The sequence below is a fragment of the Emydura macquarii genome, unplaced genomic scaffold (assembly GCF_026122565.2).
Source record: "Emydura macquarii macquarii isolate MOO-44397 ecotype Brisbane River unplaced genomic scaffold, CSIRO-AGI_Emac_v2 contig_1644, whole genome shotgun sequence".
NCBI lineage: Eukaryota > Metazoa > Chordata > Testudines > Chelidae > Emydura > Emydura macquarii.
Window position 1 is genome coordinate 7,856,626 of NW_027131781.1, and position 25,930 is coordinate 7,882,555.

Here is a 25,930-nt window from a genome sequence, read left to right on the forward strand (position 1 = left end):
CATGAGAGAGACTGAATGAACTTTACAGTATATCCCATAATGACATTTGACATCTCCAGAAGTAATAACTGCACTTCTCCACCTTGTGATTGCAGCATTTGATGTGTGCTGGGCTGTGGTGCCTGGTGGAAGGAGACACGTCTTGTAAAACCAAGCTGGATCCCCCTCTTGATGGCACAGAATGTGGTGCAGACAAGGTAATCCAGATACTCCACAGCAATTTTGCTTTTTATTACATTGTCTGTGAACTAACATTTCCAGGACGTTAAATATTTACTATAAACCCATGTTTTGTTCTGATTGATTTATACACACCGCTGGATTAACTGTTGGATTAGTTGGCATTAAATTCTTTTTCTCCTCTTTTATGTGTATTATGTTAGCTCTGGAGATCCCAACAGAAATCAGGGCCTCTCTGTGCTAGCTACAAATACAGAAGGAAAGGTAGTCCCTCCCCTGAAGAGTTTACAGTCTAAGGGCCACCCGAAACTCGTGTTGTGTAATATCTTACTCCTCAGTTCCATTGATTTCAATGCGACTGTTGGAAGAGTAAGTTACTTTTCAGTGTGAGTTAGAGTAGCACAGTCTGGCCCTAAACTGGAGACATGATGTAACAAGCAGGTTGAAGCAGACAACTTGTGGGAGGAGGAGGAGGAAGGACAAGAGTAATGCCAATAAAATTATGCAGTTATGTAGGATGGCTCATATATGAGTTCTAATTCAGTTAGGTTTTATTCTTAAGATCTCGGCCTAGGAATATTTCTCGATTTAGTGGGCCCTGCAGATTTAGCCAGATGGCTAGTGCATATTTGGATTTTCCACAGTTCAGTGCGGTGGAGAAAATGGTTAATGGAAAAGAAAATAAACACCTGTATTAACAGGTCTCTATTGCATGTCAGTATTACCCAAATACCTGACTTCCATGCTGGAGCATTAACTGTCAGTAGATTTTCGACTTGAAATTTCACTTTATGCTATATGTTAAGGGAGATTAATTCAGGGAGTTCTTGTGAAAGCTGGAAACAAAGTATATTTTCTCTGATGGAATGTGAAAGATACATAAATTCTTTGGTACTTACTGTTAAATGCAGGAGACAGAAAGAATTTTAGTCCATGTGCTTTTGCTGAGTACATTAGCTCCAAATGAGTCTCAATTGTGTACACTTTCTGTGGCTTGCTTAGACATATTTACTGTATTGCCTCCCACATCGATTAAGTGGGCCAAATTCAGACCTTATTTACAACCCAATGTAACCCTGTTGGAATCAATAGGATTATGTAGGAGTGTAACTGAGTTAGGCCCAGACTGTTTCAATGATTTATGTGTAGTAGGAACCATTGTAATGAAGATATTTTGTTTGGATATAATTTCTTGAACTCACTTTCTTCAGAGCATGTGGATTAAGTCCTAGTACTTGAATAAAAGTTGATAAAATGTGCAGATGACACAAAAATTGGGGGAGTGGTAAATAATGAAGAGGATAGGTCACTAATACACAGCATTCTGGATATCCTGGTAAACTGGGCACAAGCAAATAGCATACATTTTAATACCACTAAATGTATGCATGTGGGAACAAAGACTATAGCCCATATTTACACAATAGGGGACTGTATCCTCGGAAAAAGTGACTGAAAAAAATTTGGGGTTTGTGTTGGACAGTCAGCTGACCATGAGCTCCCCATTTGATGCTGTGGCCACAAGGGCCAATGAGATCCTTGGATGCATAAATCGAAAAATCTCAACTAGAAGTAGAGAAGTTTATTTTATCTCTGGAAGTGGTGTGACTGCAACTGAAATACTGTGTCCAGTTCTGGTGGCCCCAATTCAAGGGTTCGGAGGAGAACTCTGAGAATGATTAAAAGATTATAAAAGATCCACTCTAGGAATTATGTTGAGGAAGTTCTCTGGCCCGTTCTACAGGAGGCCAGACTAAATGATCACAATGGTCCCTTCTGGCCTTGGAATCTATGAATCTATGGATTATTTGAGTAATTGTCTGTGTTATTGTGCAAGTTACAACAGAGGGCTCCATCCTGCAGTCATTATTAGCAATGCCAAAACTCCATTTTGGTTTACATTGGTTGAAGACAAAGCTCAGATTTCCACACTTCACTTCCTTTTTTCCAGCCACAACCAGAGTGTCCTGCTTTCCTTAGCCCTGAAGCGCCAAACACTCACACGCATGCGTGATTGTACGCTTGGGAAATAGTCCTGTTAACACCATGCATAAATGTTTGCAGGATCGGCGTCTTTGTGCTGTGCTGTGCTAACATCATTGTGTTTCAGTGGTGCCGAGCTGGGGAATGCGTCAGTAAAACTCCCATTCCTGAGCACGTTGATGGAGACTGGAGCATGTGGAGTCAATGGAGCATGTGCAGCAGGACTTGTGGTACCGGAGCCCGATTCAGACAGCGGAAATGCGACAACCCCCCGTAAGTCGTCCTGTCCCGATGACGCTTTAACATGCAGAATATTGGGAAATGCTGCTGCAAGGGTGGCAATAAAGGATCAGGCATTGGATGGGCAATTAAACACTGAGCACTGCGGGAGAGAGGAGTTGCTGTTTCTCTGTGATCACAAATGTCAAGGGTCTTAATAAGTAAAACCAAAACACAATCAGTGGAGAGACTTCGGAAGCAAATGAGATACAGTAGAGTCAGCTTGAAATGGGTGCGGGGATACCATCTCAGGCATCCTATTGTCCCAAGTCAAACACAGGCATAACATCAATGAGATGCTTTTTGGAATGAAAATGAAATTGTATTTCCTCTTGATCAGTGCACAGGCTGGGTCAGGGCTGAGCTGGTGTCCCAGCATCTGACCGTGCAGAACCTCTCCACACAGACCAGGGTCTCTGCTGGGAGAGGAGTGGAGATTGGATGGGCCGAGGGGAGGGGCAAATGTTTGTTCCCCCATCTATAGAATGGTCACTGTGATACTTAGCCCCCTTTGTAAAGTTCTTCAGGATTTTGGAATGCAGGGGTCAGACTAGGGGAAGGGCAGATATTCATAATATTATGGTATGTACCTCTTGACTTCCCTCCTTGGGGCTTGAATATCTCTGTGGCCTCTGCTATTGTGCTTGGGACTTGTCACCTCCTTGAATCAGGGAGATACAGAAGTGATGGTATCTCTTAAACACCAGCCACTTGGGGCACCAGAATGAGCCATCACCTAGGTGCAGATCTGTGACCCTTCCTTTCCTTACTTATGTGAGGGATGGAACAATTTCAGGGTTGCCATTTAAATGATCATCGCTGGGCATCTGAATCATAACCACTGACTGGGAGGAGTGGGGCAGTTCACGTAGCTATTGTCGGCAGAGTCAATTCTGCGTCAGTTACAGCCGGTTCCTGTTTTAGAAGGTTTCTTCACAAGCAGAACAGCTAGAAGCTGGCTTTTTCTTTTTTTTTAACAAAACCTGAGATTGTGGAGAGAGAGACAATAAGTGAAGCTGCGATTGCATTTCTGTAAAATGCAGGCTTGACTTTACGAGCTCCCTTTTTATTGTACAAAAGACCAATGTGGCTTCTTTGTTATCAGTTGAAGCTGCTTTGAAACTCTCCTTAACCATACTGCAGACCAAACCTAAATCCATTTGTTGTCTCACTCATTAAATTACAGGAGTTGCTGCCTCCAAGACTGCACATTGATTTTCAAATTCTTTTGCTCATGTAATTCTTGGCTGGGGTACACGTGATCTTTTTTCACATTATATTCCTAGCTGCATCCTGTGTCCTTCTGCAGCTGGTTTATTTGCTGTCCAAATATAAAGGATTTGATTTTTATTTACACACACACACACACGTATGTTTGTATTTATGTATGTATGTTCTATGATTTTTTTTTCCATATTGGAATTTGTATTCCTGCCAGCTGACATTTGAGCCAGCGGGACACTCAATATTCTTAAACCAGTTGCTTTACTTGCTTGATTTGGCTTTTGCCCTCTCCAATTTCCATGACTGTTTGCATGAATTACCTATGAATGATTGCAAGGTTAGTAGGGCATTGTTACCCAGTCTGCACGTTTTAATTTTAGAACTCTGCCGCCTTGCATTCTTGTCCAAAGGTTGAAGTGTCTTTGTGTGGATGTGAAGGGAGAAGGAGGGATCAAAAACAGAGGCTGAATTAGAGTCATGGAATGATGTTTATCTCTACTCCAGCCCCTTTATGCCACCTAAAAGGGCAGAGTGGAGTACCAGAGTCCTAAAAGCCCCAGTTCCAGTTATGGGAGAATTCCCTAGGTTCAGGCCCATGACCTATGCTGGGGAGCAGGGCAGATGCTTTCTGTTGTCACTCCACGGTTTCCTCTTTTCTGTTTGGACAACAAATGGAGCCCTGAGTTTGACCCGGGACCTCTTTGAGCCACCTGACAGAGGGCACAGGGGTTATATAAGGGTTACAGGGATCCCCTGGGTCTGGTATCTACGTACTAGTCTGCCAGAGATTGTCAGGAAGGACTCTAGTGAAAGCCTGTGTCACACTGGTCAGGATAATCATCGTGAGGTGTAGGTATGGAAAATATGTGAAGAGTTATGTATTTATATTAAAAATTATGTTCTCTAGTTCTGTGAGTTAAGGCAGGTCACCAAAAGATGATCCACATACTCCTGTCAAGCAGGGGGAAGAGTTGCTTATTTCATTCTGGCTGGTCATGTGGATATTAGTATTGTATGCCCATTGGCATACATTCTCAAGAGATGCCCTTTTACAGTCTGGAAAAATGCTAATCAGTAGATTGTGGGGGCTGCAGTAAAAAACAGAAGCAGCAGCAGGGGTTATCCAGTTTAGGAGTAAGACAATGAACTTTTGATACTATGTCTGGGGTGCAGATGAACCCCTGGTTGTTCCTTCAGTCTGCCTGGACAAGTTGTCAGTGGTCTTGATCTCCTGAGAAGGGATCTCAGCCAAGTTGGTTGAAAAACCTGGGAAAAGGACTTGGGCTCAGTTATCTTGTAGGAAACAGGGGAATGCCTTATTAATTAAGTTCAGACTCTAGCAAGCATATTATGATTTTGTTTTATGCGTAACCATTTTTTCCCCCGGTATTTTCACCATGTATATATGTGTGTGTGTAAGTGCTGTGTGGTGGTGGTCCTGAGTTGGTGGTGATCCTGAGTTGAATGTTGCAAGCTGGTGTGTACTACGTCTTTGGAAGTAGAGGATCTGAGAGCTCTGTGAGTGTTCAATAGAACAGGGGCTGAGCACATCAGAGGGAGTTGGTGTGTGCCTATCACTACCCCATAGAGAGAGACCGCAAGACCTGAGGAGGCCTGGAAGGCAGTGCTTGGATTGGCTGGTGGGTTCTGGGAGCTGATCTACAGCCAGCACAGACAAGACTCCCTCAGGCTAAGGGCAGGTGGTAGAGAGGTGCCTTACAACCCTGGATACCCCTGGGAAGCATCACACTGCGACATGGGCTAAGAACTGATTTGGGTGTGGTTCATCATTTTCCCCAGTTTGGTGAGCGAGCCCATGAGCCTACGTGTGGGCTATTTAATGACCATCCCGGGGCTAGCTAGCATCTTTGGTTTTACATCTCGTCCAAAACTCATACCACGTGGACAGTGTTATATTTATGCCTGCAGAGCCCTTATCGCCAAAGACCTGGCTTTAGTAGTGTTCCCAAATGTCTGTTTCTGATAAGTTAGTTAAATGGGCAGCATAGAGCTAAATTCTGTCTTCAGGTGCGCTCTCAGGGCTTGTGTCGCCTTCAGTGGGAGTTGCTTGACTATCTGAGGGCTGTAAGTAAGTGTGCCATTGGGCTCTCAGAGCGGGAATGACACCATCTATCAGATTAGATTAGTTGCCTGGGACAGGGAAGGATATGCAATGATGTATCTGTGAACACCTGTCTCTCTCCCACCTGATAACTGGTCTGTCTTCCCCGCTATAGACCTGGGCCGGGTGGCAAGAACTGCCGGGGAGCCAGTGTGGAGCACACAGTTTGTGAAAATTTACCTTGCCGTAAAGGTGCGCCTAGCTTCAGAGACCAGCAGTGCCAGTCTCATGACAGATATACCAACAAGAAGAAAAGCCTCTTGATGGCTGTCATCATTGATGGTAAATTCACCAACTTTCTATATAGTTCCTCACCACTTTTTCTGTGTAGTTTTTCAGCCAATATCAATTGAGCATGCTTGGCCTCTGTTTGTCAGCAGAGATAGCTACAGTGTAATCCCCACTGGGTGGATTAAAGGGAATTCCTAATTCTCATGACCGTCTCGTCTGCCTTATTTTTAGCCTCTCAACAAGATCTGTCAGGCAGGCCAGTTCTACAGCCATCCTTGGGGTGTAACCACAGCACTGTAGAGACTGGGTGAGGTTATGGTATTAATTAAAATGTCCCCATTTGAACAGTCGGGTACAATGGGAATTAGAGCTTTCTGTTCATTTTTTAACATGAGGAAATAGAAACAAAATTTGGAACTGAAAGGAAGGAGGAGGATTCACCTAGGGATGTAACTTCCATGATTCCTTGCCCACTTCAGCATGTTTATATGTCTACTTGTATTTAAATGTCATGGTTCTTAAACAATTGTCCTTGGCTAGGTCTTGATACTTGCTTCGGTGGACTTGAAAAGTCATTCTGAGATGGTTGGGAGATATGAAAGATGAGATTGCACTAAGCTGATTTCCAGAGAAACAGGCCCCTTTTATAACCATCTGCTAATAAACGTACAAGGCCACATTCGGGTGGGCTGATCATTTCAGGGTCATGCTTACATGGTGCAGAGCAGGGGTTTTGATCGATACTTGGTGTATGTCTGTACTGCAGCTGGTTATTTCCAGCTCGGGTACACATAGATTAACTAGTTTTGACTGCGTTAGCATGCTAAAAATAGCAGTGTAGCCTCAGCTAGCCCTCTGAGTACAGTCCCATCCGAGACCCTGGGTATGTACTTGGGCGGTTAGCCTGGGCTACAGCCACACAGTTATCTTTAGTGCATTAGTTTGATCAAGACTAACCAAGCTGGACATTACACCTCCAGCTGCTGTGTAGATGTATGTGCCCTTACACATCTGGCAGCTTCTGTTCCCTTCAGATGTTAGCACCCAACAAATCAGGTCTGATGCACGGTGCTCCAGGAGTATAAATTTAACCTGCACTGCTTGCTGTGCCACCAGGAGAAGAGAGGCTTGTGCGAATTTGGCCTGCCTTGCCCATCTCCCCAAACAGTGTCCCGAGCAGAAAGCAATGTCGCTGAGCCGCTTCTGTGACAGCAGGCCCTCAGCTGAAAGCCAGGCCTCTCCCACAGCACACCTGAGGGGACAATAGTGGGTAGGAAAGGTTAACGTTGGACATCAGTTCGCATAGTTCAGCGTTGGCTCATTTCTCATCAAAGCCAACAGCAGCAAACTCCCTTGGCGTTATCCCAGCATATAGCGTTATATGTGCAAAAACGTCTGCAGAAGTGTGCTGTGTTGTTCACTACGGACCCCAGCCAGCTCAGGTGGCAGCAGTTCCAAAGGAATTAAAAACATTTTACACCAGGACTTGGTTTGGCCCATAGTGAATAACATACAATTTCTGCACTTTATTTCCTTTACGTAAGTAAGAGAGGCTCACGCCCAGGCCCAATGGGCTTTGTTTGAAAAGGATTGCACAGGTAGGCAGGCGTTTTTCAATGATTCTGACTGAGCTAGATGCCCAAAAACTATTGAAATTCCCTGGGATTTGGGCACGTAACGCCACTTGATGTTTTTGAAGGTCTCACCTGGAGCCATTTATTTAATTGATTTTTAAAACCCTTTTCTAGCGGAAAGCTGCCCAATTATATTAACTTTGTCATGCATCAGAAACGTATTGCAAGTCCCCTCTTCTCACAAAAGAAGACAAGAAAAACAGGTGATGGGGAGGAACGGGGGTGGGAAATAGGTACTTCTGGATATCACCACTTGAAAATGAGACCTGTGACTGCCGAGCCCACCCTCAAGCAAACACCGAAGGAGGCTGGAGGATTGCCAGCAGTTGCAGTGGATTGCAAGCCCTCTAATCAGTGGGGGAACGGCAGGTGCTGTTTGCGGGTTTCCAAAGCTGTACTGGCTAGTTGGAATCCTGATCTTGCAGGAGGCGCCGATCCCCCTGAAGAACACTCAGCGCTTTGCAGAATCGGGCCCTAGCTACGGATTTTTCAGGGCAGGGACTATGGAAGAATTCCTCTCGAAGCGCATCCCCACCGCTCTGAGTAAGAAGTGATCCTCTTCAGTAGTTTCTCTTACAACTTACTTGTCTAACCTCTGGGTATCCCCTAATCCTATCCTGGTTCTCCTGTTCCTGTCTTTGAGAGTTTGTTTATTTCTTGCTCTCTCACCTTAATTCCTGTAGGTCCCAGTCCACTGCACATTAAAATCAGTTGGATTCTCTAGTGGGGCTTGGATCAGGCCTGTAGCATCTGTCTGTTCTTTTCCCTTCAATTGCTCTTGCATTTGACTCTAAAATCATTCCTAAACAAGCCAGAAATGCTCCAGTCCCTCTTCATTCTGCTCTCTCTCTCTGCTGTTCAGTACCTTCTCCATTTCTATAGCGTTCTGGCATGCAAATCGCCAGATGTCACTCTGTCTGTGCCTAAAAGGTTCAACAAGACATGTCCTCCCACCTGTACTTGTTAACTCAGGCCTCCTAGGAATTTTGGTTTGGTTTCTCACTGCTGTGCTGAAAGCTCTTGACACCCGGAGGGCACAGTTCCTGAGTCTTCCTGTACAGGTTTAGACCATCTCTCTTACAGAACAACACTCTCTCCTCCTTGCCCTCCTCTCTGTTTATTTTAGCTGTTCCTTCCTTTTTGCTGGTTGAAGTATGGCTTCTTGGTGTTTCCCTCTTCCTTGTCTGCTAGTTTAATCTCCGCCACCCCCACAAATAGAGCTCTCAATTACTAGTGTATTCATGCCCTGTCTGTGTAGATGGAGCCCATCCCACTTTTATAGGCCTCACTTGTTCCTAAAAACAAGCAAATACATAACCTGCACTTCAGTATCATTAAAGCCTAACAATTCTTTTGCATACATCCAGTTTTTCAGAAGATCGTTCAGGTTTGAACCTTTTTGCCTTAGACCTGGACCAGATAATGGTTCAGATATTACAGTCACTCTAAGAACTCAGCCCCAGAAGTACTTTTCTTCAACTGACTCTCTCTTGTAGTTTGGTTTGCAGGACCTTCTACTTAAATCCCTCTCAGTGGCTCATCCCCAGTTCCCTCCAGGAGCTTGCCCACCCTTACTATTATTATTTTGGCACCCAGGAAGCCGATTTACATGTCCCCATTATTGTCTACTATCACTCTACCACAGCACCCTGCCTCTTCCTTAGCTCAGTCCTCCTCCCACCTCCACATTGCTAAAATATTGGTCCAGCAGCCGTGGCCCTTCACTTCTTCCCCCTCTGATACACATACAACTTGCCTCCTTTAGTGTCTTGCAGAAGTGAGAACCTGCTTAACAATTTCACGGTGCGGTTTACCGCCCTTCTTGGCCATCCACCACTTCCATTTCCCTCTTCCAACCAGAATAATCCAGTTCCCATCAGCTGTCCTGCATCATGCAGTCCAAACCCTTCTGCTCTTGGCAGGGTCCCTCTGCAAATGGCTTGTCTGTGAACCTCCCATTCTCGTGAATGTTGCACGCTTACGGGAAGTTTTCTCTTAGCATTGGTCTTAACTATTAAGGTGCTTAACATACTGGCATTGCAGGTAGTTACTCCCTCTCGACTTCTTCGTTGAGGAAGCGCCCATCATGTGCTACGTACAAATAACAAGATTCCTTGCCCTTTTTACTCACTCAGTGCTTAATGCACAGGGACAAAGTGGTCCCTGGTTTAACTCTGTTGCTTTCAGTGAAGTTACAGCAGGAATGAACTTGGCCCACAGTCCTTTATAATTTGTAGTTTAAAAAGCGAAGCTGAAAGAGCCCCAAAAATACAGGGATATAGTGCAGAAGCAGTAAAAACCACAGTTACGTTCATCTGAACGGATTCCAAATTGCGTTACAAACCATATATACAGGAACTGTTTCTACCCTCAGTGAAGGCAACCAACTCTAGAGTGAAACCTGGCACCTGTTTGCTCCAGGCATGGTAACATCACAAAGCAGCTTAGGACAGAACGTGGAAAAAAATAGCAACCTTTGTGAAAAGAGCCATGTGTTCTTGACTGATCACAGGTGTTCAGTGTAATAATGGGTGTGACACACGGGAGCACTGGTGAGAGACTGAACTTTATTTCCTGCCCTCGGTTAGCTGACATGGGTTCCAGTATCAACTGACTAATGGTTGGTGTTACAGTCAGATCCTCAGATTTGTTTCCTATAACAGGCAGCACCCCAGATAGGGTGACGAAGTGTCTCAATTTTATAGGGACAGTCCCAATATTCGGGGCTTTGTCTTATAGAGGCGTCTATTGCCCCAAACCCCACCCCCGTCCTGATTTTTCACACTTGCTAGCTGATTACCCTAAGCCCTGATGCTGTGCTGGAGAACAATTTGAGTGCTAATGCAGAAGAAAGAATGTCACCTACTGAATCACTAACATGACTTCCTATGGAATCCCTGGTGAAGCTCTCGTCTGCAGGGCAGCCTGTCTCCAGTTTAACTGGGAGTAATGAGATAACAGGAGAACCCTTGAGTTATTTACAAAATATATTTATATTAAAAAAAAACCTATTTTCCTTCTGTGGAAGCGGCGGTCATCCATAAACCATTTAGAACATTTCACCAGCTCTTTTCAAGAGAGCAAAATAACACATGCCGGGAGTAATTGCAGCCTATGAAACTGCAACTCGGCATTCCTCAAAGGTTCCTTAATAAAAAGGCTCTGTTGTGAAGGCTACTTCTGAGTTGTACAGTGCCTGTGCTTTGGCTGCTGACTTCACTGAAATCCATCATAACTGCCCCATTCATAATGGTGCCATGGCCATAATTTGTGAATTCCTTGGCTCCCATAACACACTTATAGGAAGGGCGTGCTCTATTTTTTTTTTTAAAGAGACGCTTCCTCCTTGCAGGAATTCTATTCCCGTTGATGGAGCCAGCCTCACAGCTCTCCCCGAGAAGACAAGGACTTCTCTTAGGGATTATTTGCAGAATAACATTCAGAATACTGGATCCATTTACACCACGTGCTGAGCTAACATTTTTTTATGATCCTCGTGCCTTTATTGCTGCAGGTGCCACATCAATCTGGCTGTAGCAGCAGCCAGAAATCAGCTAGGGCACTTCTCTGGGCCAGCAGGAGCTGTGAGTGCTCTGGATACCCCACGTAAAAGAGAGAGTGGATGAACCTCATGCGCTTGAGAGCCCCGCTCTGACCTGCATTCCCCGAGGTGTTGGCAAACACCAGAGGGAGCTGCATGCAGCAAAAGGGGAGGGATATTGACCTTCTTGGGTCTGATGGAGAATTAAGGAGGGACAAGCTAAAAAACAAAAGATCTCGGCTGACTTGAGCAGAGTTATTCCTGCTTTACTAGGGCTCAGGGGAGCGTCTGATCAGACCCACAGCCTGCAGTGTGTTTCCTAACGTACACTGGTTTTTCTTACTACACAACGAAGAGGACTGCTCGGTTGACCTAAGGCTGTTAATTAGAAACATCACCCGCCACGTTGCAGAGCAGGCACGTGGAGTTGTTCACAGCTGCAGCGGGAGCAGAGGCTGTCCAGAAACAGCCAGACTGGCACTCCAGTGTGAAGGCCAGTCCTCTCATAGACTCAGACTCATAGACTTTAAGGACAGCTTTCCCCAAAAACAATAATCAAAATCCAGCTATTGATTTTGGCGAGTTGTTGGGGGGGGGGAAGCAAAGACTGTGAGCACTGTTAGGACACGCCTATGATCTCCCCAACGCAAGACAGCCCGGCAGGGTGCAGGTTGGCTTGGCTTTCTTGGAGTACTGACAGGTTTGTTTTAAGCATTTAAAAAACTCCAAACTGTGGTCTTCTGTGTCTTCTCCTTTGCATGGAGACTCCTCTGGTTCCAAGCTTCCATGTGCAGAAGGTTTCTTGAGCATTTGAATGGAAACAAACCAGAAGCAGCCTCTAGCCAGCCCTGATTCTCCATTGTGTTAAAGCTCTGCTCAGACATAGTAGAGAATGGACTGCAGAGAGGCAAGTTCTTGATTCAGGGGGAATTTAGAGCAGGAAGTGACCGGCACAAATGGCCGTAGTGTATCAGAGAACCTGGCCCCGTGTTTAAATTCAACACCACCGAGCTCTTGGGAGGATGCAGAGTTTGAGGTATAGGTCCACACCGACATCACAACATCAGTAGGTTCTGTCTGTCTGTCTGTCTGTCTATACTGCAGTCACAGGGCGTGATTGCAGCTTGAACTGATGTACCCCAGCTGGCTTTACTTTTGCTAGATTGGGTCCCAGAACAGGGAAACTCTGGCAGCTCAAGCTTCTGCATGGGCTGGACAAACCCACTTGGAACCCTAAAGAATTACCTGCAGGCCTACCCTGTGATGAAGCTCCCACTGCAGCTTCATTATTCCAGGACCCGAGCTAACTAGATTAAACCTAGCTCAGGTATGTCGGCTCAAGCTGCCATCTCACCAAGTGGTTGCAGTATAGACATACCCTTTGATACAGTCAGAGTGCAGCAGAGAGCAGGAGTGAGTTCTGCAAATCAAAACATCTCAGTATCTGTTACTAGCACAATTTTGCAGCTACTGCTGTTAATGATGTGGTTTGTTCTGAATCTTTTAAGAAGCCTTTTAGTCCATTATTCCTGTAGTTGCACACTGTTCCTTCCAAAGGAATGTCTAAATCTATAATATAATATAATATAATATAATATAATATTACTAGAATGGGAAAATAATTCAAATCTTTTCCAACAATATATGTTTGAGATTTTGTGTTTGCTTTCTAGCAAGCTAGTTTGCAGGCAGCAAAGTTCGCAGGAACCACGAACGGAAGCTTAAGCAAATTTTAGTGAATATTTGTGCAAAGTGAGTTTTAAATTGATCAACACAAATGTTCTCACTGGAAACCTGTTTTCAAGAGTTACACTCCGTCAAGAAACAGAAACAAATCCCCATAGCCAAAGTGTCCATTCAGAAGTAGTCTACACAGCTTGAACTTTGTGAATGAAATGTTCACAAGATGCTGCTTGTCCACATTCTAGAGACCAAGGGCTTGCTCATTCAAATGATGCAGTGAAAAATATAAACTCAGTTCACAAAAAGAAGAGGAGAAATTAGTAAAGTTCCTCATTCAGGTCTAAAGGGACAAGTATCGCCAATGATTCAGTCTCCCTCACCTCTCGCTCTTTAACCCGTTCTGCATCTTCGGATAAACAGTGCATCTTCTGAGTGGTAGAATGATGGGCTTGGATGGAAACGCTAGGTCAAACATCCTTAAAGCTGAGACAGTTAGAATCCAAATCCACTTACTGTTATCGATAAACATGTACTTGTTTGTGTCATTGTGTAGAGTCCATGTTGCATACATACTATATTCATGCATCTTGTTCCATAAGATGTTAGGGTGCTCTGTCTAAATGCCACTGTTACTCCTGAATGAAGTTGCCCGGTTTTGTGTATTTTTTCAGATAAGCCGTGTGAACTCTTCTGCTCTCCTCTGGGGAAGGAGTCCCCCGTGCTCATGGCAGACAGAGTTCTTGATGGTACTCCATGTGGGCCTTATGAGACTGACCTCTGCGTACATGGCAAGTGCCAGGTGGAGTAACTTTCTATTGGTTTTTTTTTTCTTCAAGCATATGTATTTTCCTGGGCTGCTCTGAGCTGTGTAGGTTGTTTATGATTAGGTAGCATTGCTGAGGGCAGCTCTTAGACTGCCTGTGAAATAACTGTGATTCTGTTTCACAAATACAATTGCAAGAGTTTCATAGCCATATGTTTTGTTTAAAGAGCCATGGTAAGTGCCCGAGACATAAGACCATGTCACTGAACAGCTGGAGATGTTTTAGGATGTGATGCTGTCCTGTCTAGTCATCAGATTGGTTGGGTTTGAAGGGACCACTTGTGGGTCATCTGGTCTGTTTAACTCCTGCATTTATTTTGACTGCTCATTGGAAGAATCCTAAATGCCCCTTGCTGGATTGAAATGGCCCCTAGATCATTGTATATGTCTTAGGTTATTGGCATCAAAACTCTTTTCAGCATTTCTAGAAATAACACGATGGTTTTACAAAGCAAATTGTTTATAAAGCCTCAAACAGTTGCAAGCACAGACCTGTAGGCACTGGGCTGGAGCATGGCCCAGATCAACGTGCATCCCTGTGAAGAAACTGTGCTGAGTGCAGAAGGCTGAGAGGAGCAATTTTCAGCCCCATCCTGTGCTTTGAGAGCAGCTGACCCACATAGCCAGCGTGTGGCTAGCTACTGCAGGCTCTGGGTGGGAATGGTGGAAAAGCTCACTTCTCCCATCCAGCACGATTCGGCCGGGCTTGAACTCACTGGCTGTGTCCTTAACATGCCCATCCACCCCTGCCTTGCACTGAGCATCAGGAATTGAAATTGGATGGGGGAAGGGTAGTGGTATTCTTCAAAATGCTGCCCAGGAAATAAGCTCCACCCACTTGAGGCACCAAAATGAGATGCCACCTTGAGTAGGTTGTAAGGATGTTCAAAATATGATCATCCATGCTCTGCTGGGTTCTTCAGACTTGACTTCCTCTTGGTGAGTTAGATGCCCTGCCAATGTCCTTGGGCAGTGAGTGGCGGTGTGTCTCAAGCCCCACTCATTGTGGCACCAGAATGAGCTGTCAGAGCAGATGATGTAGAATCTCGTAGTTTGATCCTTTGTCTCCTGTCCTACGTGCTTTGATGAGCAGTGGAATAGGTAACTGTGTTGACTTTTCAGGTGTCTTCATTGGACGTTTGAGTTAGGATTCACTGAAATGATTGGGGCGACTCCCATCTTTTGGAGCTGTTGTTTCAGGCTGTTTGCAAAGTCAGGTGGTTGTCACTGCATTGGTTACACTCAATTCACATTTTCTCACAACCATAAAAGCTAAGGATTTAGTGTGGTGGTTTTTTATTTATTTATTTATTTTTAAATGAAAACTGAGTGTGTGAAAAACACGAAAGCAGCTGGAAGTCATGCAGATACAGCGTAGTACTGCATACCAGCCTGATTCTTGCCATAATTTAGATATTCACCACAATGGTCTACTCTGCAGTGTGCGTGGGTTACGGAGTCCTTCTGTGTGGACCCTACTTCATGGCAGAAACGCGGTGTTTCTTCTCTGTTTGGCTCATATGTGGGCTTGAAAGTATATTCGGGATTCTACTTGTGAGCTGACCGGGATAAGGGCAATCTAGCCTAGTGGCCGGAGTCAGAGCCAGGGTTCGAGCCAGCGCTCAAAACCAGAGGTCAGGAACTTGAGCGAGCAGGGTATCAGGCAAGGAGGAGCTCAAGGCACGGACAAGAAAGAAGCAAGGCTGGGTGCAAGACAGGAGCAGCCGGAACAAGGTAATGCAGGTGTAGGCACAGTGGTGGGCATAAGTGTTGAGAAGCCAGTGAGCTGCTCCTGTTGCAGGCTTAAGAGCTGGCCTCAGCAGCCAGTCATGTTGCCTGGCTAATCAGGTCCTGATTCCTGACAAATCCACAGAAATTAGATGGGCAAAAAAGGTGTTGAGTCATCCAGTCCGTCCCCAGCCCATGTTGGATTGTTCTCTTCACATCATTTGCCAGTTTAGCTAGTCTAGTTTTCAATGTGCCAGATGATGGGGCTTGCATCTTTTTCTTGGGAGACTGTTCCTCAGGGTAGGTCTACACTAGAAGCGCTACATCGGTGCAGCTACACCGCTGGTGTGCTGTATGGGACACTGTATGCTGATGGGAGAGTGTCTCCCACTGACATAGCACCAGTGTGGACCACGCTTAGGTCACCGTAACTTGCGTCGCTCAGGAGGGTGTCTTTTTCACACCCCTGAGCAATGTAGTTAGATCGACTTACGCAGTAGTGTGGGCCTGCCCTTAGTCTGAGACATCTACCAGGACATCTTTCCTGATGTTCAGCCTACACCTGCATTGGCTTCAGTGGAGCTAGGCTGATTTCTGCCAGCTGAAGATCCGGCACAGTAAATTCAGCAACAGTTCGAAGCTCTGTTGTGCGGTTCCTAAGAAGTGGTGGTGACGGGGCATAGCACTAGCTCCACAGACTGCACTTCCTCATTCAACCGTTCTCTGCTCCCGGTGCAGAGATGGGATAGTGGCCTGGTGGCTTCTGCTCTCACTGCCACGTTTTGACCTTGCCATGTGGGTAGCACACGCACGGAAGTGTCCTGCATCGCTCTGCCAAATGGCCTTAAGAGAGGCATATTTAGTACAGCCCTTCTTTTTTACTCGGATGAGTAATCAGTAACAGCACCTTGCTTAGGAACCAGGCCTGGGGTTTTCTTTTCTCTATGAATTAGTTACCGTGTGGTGCCCTGGACATAGGCAGGGTCATGGTACATCCCCATGACGTATTTTCTTTCCTTTTCAATCACCTCCAAAGAAATGCCACTACTAACCTTTTATAGAAAGGCCAGCTGTGCACCTCCCAGACGCATGCCAATGGTCCTGGCACTGGCGTAGCCAACGTTATGCTTAAGGCTGTTCAAAATCAGCTGTGAATGCTCAATCAAGTGTTAGGGCAGAGCACATTTCCTTCTTGCTCTCTTCCCAGTGAAATCTTTTCGGAGCACAGCTTTTTTGGAGAGACATCATGAAAAGTGAATTACGCTTTAACTCGGGGGCAGCTGTCTTAAACTGTGCGGAGAGGTGATGACAGCTGCAGAACATTCAGTCCGTTTGCATCTGGCTCAGAGAAAACGCAGAATGATCGATTCAGCCCTGGAAGACTTTAAAGCCTCGTGCGCTCCTTTGTAATGGTCTTCTGGATGAGCAGCTTAGTGTAATGAATTGCTGAACATGACAGTGCATCCCACTTACTTTAGCTAACTAGCTGCCTGACAAAACAGTTTAGTGGGTGGATTAATTTACTGGTCAAACACTCGATACACAAAGCCTGGGAGCAAGCATTGCAAGGCCACTGATGAGGAAAGTAAGTGATGAAATGGAACACAGGTGCTCCGGAGATTTATTGTTCATGCTGCGTAATGCCTCTTTGTAGTTAGACCAGGGATGACACGTTGCCAGTGTGTTATGCACATTTTCAGCAACCATTGCCGAGGTGCACACAGCCCAGGAATTCCAACACACACCCAGTTTCCTTCAACAGTAAACTCTCCTAAACAAATCTCATCTTTTCTGACTGCAAAATGAATTCAGATGAAGCCAAGCAAGAAGAGAAACTCGCTCGCTAGGGAGAAGATTTTGAGATGAGGAAGGGGAACCTCATCACATCCAATAAGCCTTCAAATATCCCAGTGCCTGAAATTCTATTTTCATTTACATTTTATGACTGCAGTTGGCTTCCAGTTTCGTTTGAGAGATGCAAATTAATGGGACTCAAATCTGAATAATGGAAAAGAGTATGTCTGCACTGCAGTTAGACGCCCGCAGCTGGCCCGTGCTGCCTGACTCGTCGGGCTTGCAGGGCTGAGGTTGTGGAGCTGTTTCATTATGGTGTAGACGTTCTGGCTCAGGCTGCACCCTGAACTCTGGGGCCCTCTCACCTTGCAGGGTCCTAGAGCCCGGATGTCTACGCTGCTGTTAAACAGCCCCACAGCCCAAGCCCCAGTCAGCTGCCACGGGCCAGCCGCGGATTTTTAATTGCAGTGTAGACATAACCACAGACCCACTACCAGCAGTGCCGTGTTATATGCTGCCATTATCATCTGAAGGCAGTGAGATAAGTGAATTAACACTATGGTAATACAGTAGATGCATCTGGAGCCATAGATACACAACTAGTTGTAATCCCCATCATATGCACAGTACGGTACCAGCTTCTGGGGCTAGCAATATAAATGAAGCAATTGAGAACAAAGGGGTTGAGGTTCACCTGCCTGACAAGAGGCAATACAAACGTAATGGGCATGCCTGCTAGTAGCTTTCCCAATTCCCAGGTCTGGATTTGCTTTTATCCCTTCTGAAGTTTTCTTCAGCAGGCCTGTGAGGCGGCAAACTTGGCTCAGCCACAGTTTCATCATCGGCTTATTTGGTGGTAAACTACAGACACGGGCAATCACCTTTCATCTTGCTGCCTCACCGTCTCCCTTTTCCACTCTTGCCTTTGTGCCCTCTAGCCAGCTGCTCTCTGCAAATGGTTGCCTGACCTATGGATTGTCTATTAATTAGATTGATTACATAAGAATTCCCATGAACACTCCGTGGTTTGATAGGTTCTTGTCCCAAGATCAGGCCCCGCGTTAGAATTACTGTTCAGTTGGGAACCCCCGTATGCACAGTTGCAACACTCCCACTTAGGAAAAACCTTCTGAATTTGTAATAGTTTTATCAATTCAGTTAGCAAAGTTACAAACACTCCAGTCCAGCGAGGTGGATAGAGAGAATACAGAACATGCATCTGAGCATCATATACTCACACCAGCCCTTGCAGAACACCCTGATGTGTTAGTCATCATCTTGTTCTTCATCTTCCTGGTCACTGTCAGCAGTGGTCATCATCTTGGATATCCTAAGAGCTACCTCTCCAAAGCACACACGCTGGCATACCGCTTTTATAATGTGTTCTAGTGATGCCACTATGTCTAATGCATATTCAGTAAGGGTTTCATCCCCTTCTTTGTATTTCTTCACCCTATTAATATTGGGATGCCCTTCTCCCACAGGTTACTTGTCCATTTACCTCAAGCTTATTAGCATATTCGTCAATCAGTGACCATGGTATTCTTGTGGTCAGGCATCTGCTGATGTTCCTAACTTTAAAATATCCCAATCTGGTATAAACTAACATCTTGTGGTCACTCACCTGTCAGCGGTTAAGTGACTGCAGCATTCTGTCTTGTGATATCTTAGGATCTAGGGTTAGTCCTGGTTAACTCCTTATGCTAAGGCTTTTTGGGCACTATGCCTTGATAAGTTTAGCTAAGCTATTGTCTTATAGGCCTTGTGACTTGTAGGCTTATTGCATTACTGCCTTCACTTCTGCCTATGCTTTACTTAGCAAACATCTGAACCTATAGATCTACAAGCTCAGCGTTTCTCATCCTTAAATTCCACTCCTTAAAACTCACCTTCTCAATCAATCCCCTCCTTTCTCTCCTCAACAGCCATGAGACACTGCCTTTCCTGAACTGCTGGCCTGTGTCTCCTCTTGTGTTTTTCTTGTCTTCTGCAGAATATTAGGTCTTTGGGGCAGAAAACAGGACTCGGGTGCAGCTTTCGCAAACACCTAAGTACCTTTTTCAAAAGTTTCTTCAGTGGGAGAATCTGTCTGTTGGGCACTTAGGAGCCTAAATCTCAGTGCAAGTCGATGGGATATAGGCTCCAGAACGCTTACATCACTTTTCATTCTAGCAGTTGCACTCTAAATCACCTAGGCACTTTTAAAATTTTACTTCTTATCTGGGGGCCAAATGCTAAGGTCCAGTTTTAGTCCATCCTTACCTAGGAAAACTCTCTTTGTGCGTTTGCCTGGCTTAGGGCTAAGTGAAAACTTAGTAATGACCTCAGAGGTTGGTCTTAAAACGGAAAAGAGCCTGTATAAAACAATGACTGTCTAGAAATGTCTTATAGCAGTGATGAATGCATTTGCTCGCAATGTCTCTTGAGCAGACTGGAGATGTTGTTACATGTGTATGCAGGGATTTGACATTTTCTGCTGGAAAATGCATTTAGCCTTCTATTAAATGGAGTTTCTTCTTGTCGTGTTCTTTGGCTGCTGAAAATCTGTACTTTTCTGAATATCAGCAACACTCTCATATGCCTACGACAGTGAATAAAGTCAGTGTAAAACTGTAAACCTTGCACATGGTACCCAGTGCTCAAATTAGCTGGCTTTCACTGGCATGCTTCAAGGTGTACTGGAGACAGTGTATGAGAGTGCAACCCAAATCTCAGATTGCTTTCATGTCATTACTTTTTCTTAAAGCTACAAAAAACCTCGCAAGAAGATTCCATGAATTGTGATTTCACAAGATTTTGGTTTTATCTGAACTCTCTGCTCTGTGTATCCTTGCAGGAAATACATTATCAGGAGCTTTGCAATTTCTGAAGCATCTCAGTTTCTTACTACATTGGTGTTGCTGTAGCACAGTACTAATGGCAGCAGCGGTGGTAGGAAACCCTCAGATGTTACACAAGTGTGTCCAAGAGAAAAGATGAGAAATAATCTAGCAGCTCAGTCACCCAACTGTTGTGGAGCATATAATTTTATCTTTGGCCTCTTTCAGAGCACGTATTCCATGATTAGTAAACGATCACAAGACTAAACTCACAATGGAGGGAAAGCTTTCTGATGAGGACTGGATATTGTACTTCAAGATGTTTTATAAGACCCTTTTGAAAACCAAATCCTGTACAGTGGAATATGGCTGCAGATCAAGAGCGGCCTTTCTGCAGTTTAATAATTTACGATGTGAGGATGGTTGGGCTTTTTCCACAGCCTTCTTGTAAAGTTGTTGCCATATCATGGATTCTCTTACTTGATGGCAAATCTACAGTATACTCATTGATAATATACCGCTACCTATGATGTCCTGGGGCAGCAAATCCAATATAGAAGAGCTTCTTCCAAATGATTTTTGTCACAATGTGCTAAGGGCCAATGTTAATTCCACATAAACAGACAATTTTTCAAAAATAGAGTTCTAAGGTGTACGTACAAAATATGTTCAGGTGGGCATAAAGAGCACATGCAAAACACCTCATTGCCTGCACAAATTGGTGATGGTAAACACTTTGAGGACATCAGTACCCATTTTTTGCATTCAACTGCATATTTTTGCACACTCAATTATCTGTTTGCATACTCATGCGTATTTTCCATGCAGTACTCATATTCTTGCATTTCTAACTTTGGCCCCAAATGTTCCATCAATTACTCGGTGCAGCTATATTTATGGCTTACCAGTTAATCTTACAGAGCGCACACAAAATCTAGCATGCTTAATTTGTGACTGTTTGGTGGCTTCCTTCAGTCAGGTCTTGGGTCTGTGATCATGTAATCTGAAGACTAGAAAACAAACACATACTGGTGGTCATGGTGAACATAGAACAAGTATTTGTTGTGTCTGTCTTATCTTTTAAAGACACTTAGTCCGCTTTAGATTTGCTGCGTTTCACTGTAGACTATTTTTCATCAGTTCCACTGCCACTCTCTGAATTGGGAAATAGATAACTCAAGTTAACTCAGAAAGAGCACATAGGACAAATGTGTGATAACCATTTTATTGTGGCACCTACCTTGGATGCTTTCCTCTTTGCTTTATTGTCTTTGGAGCGAAGCTTATCCTGCAAAGCAACCATCTCTCATTCAGATGCACTTCATCCAGAAGAAGGGACGATATTGGTTGAATCACATTTTGAGGAGAAACCCTGGTGAATAAATAATTGTAGGCTGGGGGACCGCTAACCTGGTAAATGATATGGACAGACAAATGTACATTCAGGGGATAAAGGTCAGTGGATCTAATTCAAAACAGTATATGCGTTGCCCATCTTGCCTGCCCCATGGGAATCTCCATGATTGAAGGAAACCTTGAAGGTCCAGAAAATGCTGCTGCTGCTGCTGGCTGGAGTAATATTTACCTTCCCACAGACAGATGGCTTTTTGGTTGGTTTCCACTCCTGCTGTGCTTTCAGTAACAAAACAAGGCTTCTCCAGTCTGACTTCACTTATTCACCTGTGTACGTTGCTGTTTCATGTGCTCCATCCCTTGAAACATAAATGGACACTAGATATTATGGAGAAAAGTCGGCAGTGCAGATGTGTCTGACGTAACCAGCTTGTTCTGTACATGATTATTCTGCAGAATGGCACATGTTGCATCAATATTTATAGTTGATCCATTGAGACATCGCGTTTAGTGCAACGTATGGGAAGCATTACAATTCTACGAACGTACAATGTCAGGTCTGACACTGGGTGGGTGCACAGAACAATAATAATTGTATTGATATAGCAAAACACGCACACTCTGAGTCTCTTGCACAGCCATTCAAAATACAAATAAAAACGTTGTTAAAACAATACCCAAATAATATAAAAAACAGAGCACGGGCTTAGGAATCCCGATGACATGGTATCATTAAAAAGGAGGGAGCGGGTTCCTACTTAGGGGCCAAGAAATGATTGAAACTGAAAATACCCCCCATCAAATATATTTTCAGATGATTAATTATTTTAAAAGAGGAGGGAGGAGTGGACCAAGGTACCTGCTCAGAGAGAATGAGATCCATGCCGTCCGGCTCACTCAACAAAGGCGCAATCACCTGCCAGCATCAGGGTGATGAATTATGCCTAAAAGTGGGTAGTAGCAGAGTACAAGACCCACCAGTATGAGTTTCCCTAAGGGGCCTTCTAATATAGCCAGGTGCCCACCCCATAGGATTTTAAACCCCAAAAGACCATCTTAAAATACCTGGTGACCGCTCCCATGTCAAGAGCCTTTTTTTTTTTTTTACAAGGGGCCTCCATCATATTCCCAGTACAAATTGATACTTGATAATGCTTGTTAATAACTACCACAGCCACACCCCTGGTTTCCACAACCGATGTGGGCAGGAGCTGGAACCACTGGGTGAAGTCCAGAGTCCATCACTTCAAGGAAATCCTGTACTGTGCTATTTGAGCTAATGTCAGCGTGAACGATGAAATCCCCAAGGGCAAGAATTTTGAGGGCTCCAAGAACAGGGCTGATCCTGGAAAAGTCAGCCATGAAACCCTACAGATGAGCCGGTGGTATTTTCACCAGCGTTAGCGTCCAGAGTCGTCCTTCCTCAGAAATGCAGGTGCTTGGGCATACTCTTCTGCAGGCATCATCTTGTCCATTGCGTGCAGAATGAAAGCATTCCAAAGCGACTTCCCTTACTTTTTATCCTCGCTTGAGTTGGTGGAATCATACTGTACCCACCTGGAAGCAAATGAACCAGCCATCTGACCCTGGAGTGCTCTGTAGCTTCTTTCAAAGCTTAAGATACACTCTGCCAATTAAGAGCCCAATTTTGCAAACACCTTTGGGAGGTTCTTTACTCCCATTTATAGTTACATTGATTCTGTTTTGCTTTGTTTTTAAATTCAACAATAAGGGTAAGATTTTCAAAAGCACCTAGATGATTTCGGAGCAGAAATCCTATCAAAAGTCCATGTGACTTGTGCCTCTCTTAGCTTTCCCATCCCACGTTCTTAACGTAAGGCATTTCACAACATTTACTTATTCGGGAAGCAGTGTGCAAGCATGTGGAAGGAAAAGCAAACAGCAAGGACTATAATATTCATAGAGGTGATGAAAGTGCTTCTAAGGTTGTTTTTTTTCTCTTACAAAGTAACAAGAATGAACCAGTTTTAATTCTGAAGCCAAGAAAACCACTTTATGCTTTTTAAAACTTCTACTTTTTAAGAATCAGTTTACAAGTCCAAATCCCAAGTGGTTTCTAGTTCCCAAGCATAGCAGAAAGTGTTTGTATCGTTGAGGTGACAAACATTTTTCCAGTCTGCTGGAAGTTTGCGGGCCGGAGGTGTAGTCTCCATTTGCTACAGGATCATGCTTTGTGTGTTGCTCTGGTGAATGAGCTGGTGTAAGTGCCAGAGGGAGCAATTCATTAAATCCTCCAGCAGGATGCTGGGTGTCATGGTGGGAAAAACAATGCTGCTTGGTGCATTCCTGCTTTTATGTATAAGTGAAAGACAAAATCCCATAAACTGACTTACTCTATCAACTTTGCACTTTATGATTTGTTGGACATGCCTTCTCCAACCCTCCATGCAATGAGACCTGTGGGGGATACAAATCAAGATGTATCAGTGAAATCACCCCAAAATGAGGCAGTCATTATGTGAGGAAATAGTTTGTCTGGTGCCCAAGTAACAAGGTTTGTTTCCAGTAGAGCCTCTCCTCATGATGAAGCTGCTGTTGCACTTTTGTTTTTAAGGAGGTCTTAAGTGTGTCTCTAGTGGGCATTGTTATTAACATATGTGTCACATATGTCTTATATTGCAAGGTAACACCTAACCATGTGTGTCCCATGTTTTTTGACTTGCAGGCCAACTCATGCCATAAAAATGGGCCCATTAGACTAGAAGTGGGCTGGGTCCATTTGATAGTTGGTTGACTATACTCCAGAGGTGGGATTTTCCTAAGCAGTCAGCATTGGCCTAACTCTGCTCCTGTTGAAGTTACTGGTTATACTCACAGAAATCCAAGTACATCCCTACTCCAAACATGTATGCGAAATAGAGAGAGCCTGATTACTGTAAGACTTCATCCTTTCCTTGGCATGGCAGCACTTGTACTTGATGCTGTAATTCACATTGTAAACCCTCATCAGAAAAGTTCTGGGACTGAGTGTAATTGATCCCTTCGGATCATTCTGCAGAACAAAGTACCTCATCACACTCCTCTCTGCACTAAAAGAATTCATCATGGTTTGCATGTAATTTGGTCAGCTGAGCTGGAATCAGCATGTCTATGTTTAATATCTGTATGTACTTAACCTATATGAGATATATTGACATATCCAGATCCTTTAGATATTTATTTCACAATCCTACATGGCTTGGCTAATACTTCTGGGGCATTAATTAGAAACACCCCTGAATGAAAAATTGCCTTAAAAATGTGAAGAGCACCTTGCTGTCCCCTCTTTATCTTTACTTGGCTGTCGTACATTGCCAATGTGGTGTAAGGTTTATGAAGGACCCCAGTTAGGTCCAGAAATCTGGTCCTTTACATCCCTGCGGTGGTGGTGTTGATCCTCTTCTCTGCTTGCCTCCTCTATGGTCCTGTGGACGGGTCTCATAAAACTTGCAATAAAGTTGGTTGAAGTGTTCGCCACGTTTCCTTTATCCATCCACTTGCTGGCATGGGCTTGATAATGATAGATAGCACAACAGCCATGACTCATATACAGCTTTCCTTGTAACTTGGCAGGATGACAGGTAGACATACATTTCCAGCTGCAACCCATCTCATAAGTCAGAGTTATTTGGTAGAAAGGGCCTCTATTGGGACATCTTCCCACTTTCTGCAGAAACATATTCAGTATCTCTAAATCATCCTTTGTAGATGGGTGTGAAGTTTAGCCTTGAATGACTCCAGTGTTGGAGACTTTGTGGTCTCCCTTCGCACCATGTGCCACTTCCCTGCAAGTCTTTTTGGCCTTGTTCTGTTTTTATTGATTAACACAAATAACCCCATTTCTTGTTTTCTCTTACGTTGTCCTAAATATTTGACGAGAGTCACGCTCTCGCCTCGCTCATCATTCCATAGAGATGGGCCCAAAACAAACACTGGATCATAACACACCTGAATATTGGAAAAATTTGAATCTGTATAACAAGTCTGAACTTCTGCGCCAGCTGGTTTCTTTGAAATACAGAAAAAGTTTGGATCCAGATCCAGTCGTGTTGCTTAGATCCATCTCAATCTCAAACAAACATGCCAGGTTCTCTTAACCTTTCCCCATAGATCTTTTTTTTTTTAAATTATTTATTATTTTACATGCTTTCTCTGAACTCTTTCCAGCTCCTCTATCTTTACTGTAATGTGTGGTGCCCACAAGCCCTGTTCAAATACAGTATTGTCAGTGAAAGTCCTGCAAATTCATGTGTCAAAGACAAGGTTAGAAAGCGTTCCCCTGCAGAGACAGGAATCTACAGTTTATTTTTTAGTGGTAAAATCTCTACTAACAAGTTATTAAATGAGAACTCTTATGTGTATAGAAGTTTGTGCTTTCAGAACGATTTTTTGATTCTGCTGTTTTTCCATGAATAAAGATTTACACAAAACAGAACCGAAATAGCAATATATGGTCTGATTCTCTTGTAACTTATGCCCTTCCTCGTAAATAAGTTTAGCTTTGTTGACTTCAGTGGAATTATTCCTGATTTACAC

The 25,930-nt window shown here is 44.2% G+C and overlaps 1 protein-coding gene across 4 annotated transcripts in view; it reads left to right on the forward strand.

Moving 5' to 3' along the window:
• The window catches only part of ADAMTS17 (ADAM metallopeptidase with thrombospondin type 1 motif 17), a 251,693-nt gene that overhangs the window by 130,604 nt on the left and 95,159 nt on the right, over positions 1–25,930 (forward strand). For all 4 annotated transcript variants that reach the window (XM_067555596.1, XM_067555598.1, XM_067555597.1 and 1 more), the window contains 4 exons: positions 96–197; positions 2,291–2,436; positions 5,904–6,070; positions 13,549–13,676. In XM_067555596.1, coding sequence (XP_067411697.1) covers positions 96–197; positions 2,291–2,436; positions 5,904–6,070; positions 13,549–13,676 — 543 coding nt within the window. The remainder of the gene's footprint in view (positions 1–95; positions 198–2,290; positions 2,437–5,903; positions 6,071–13,548; positions 13,677–25,930) is intronic.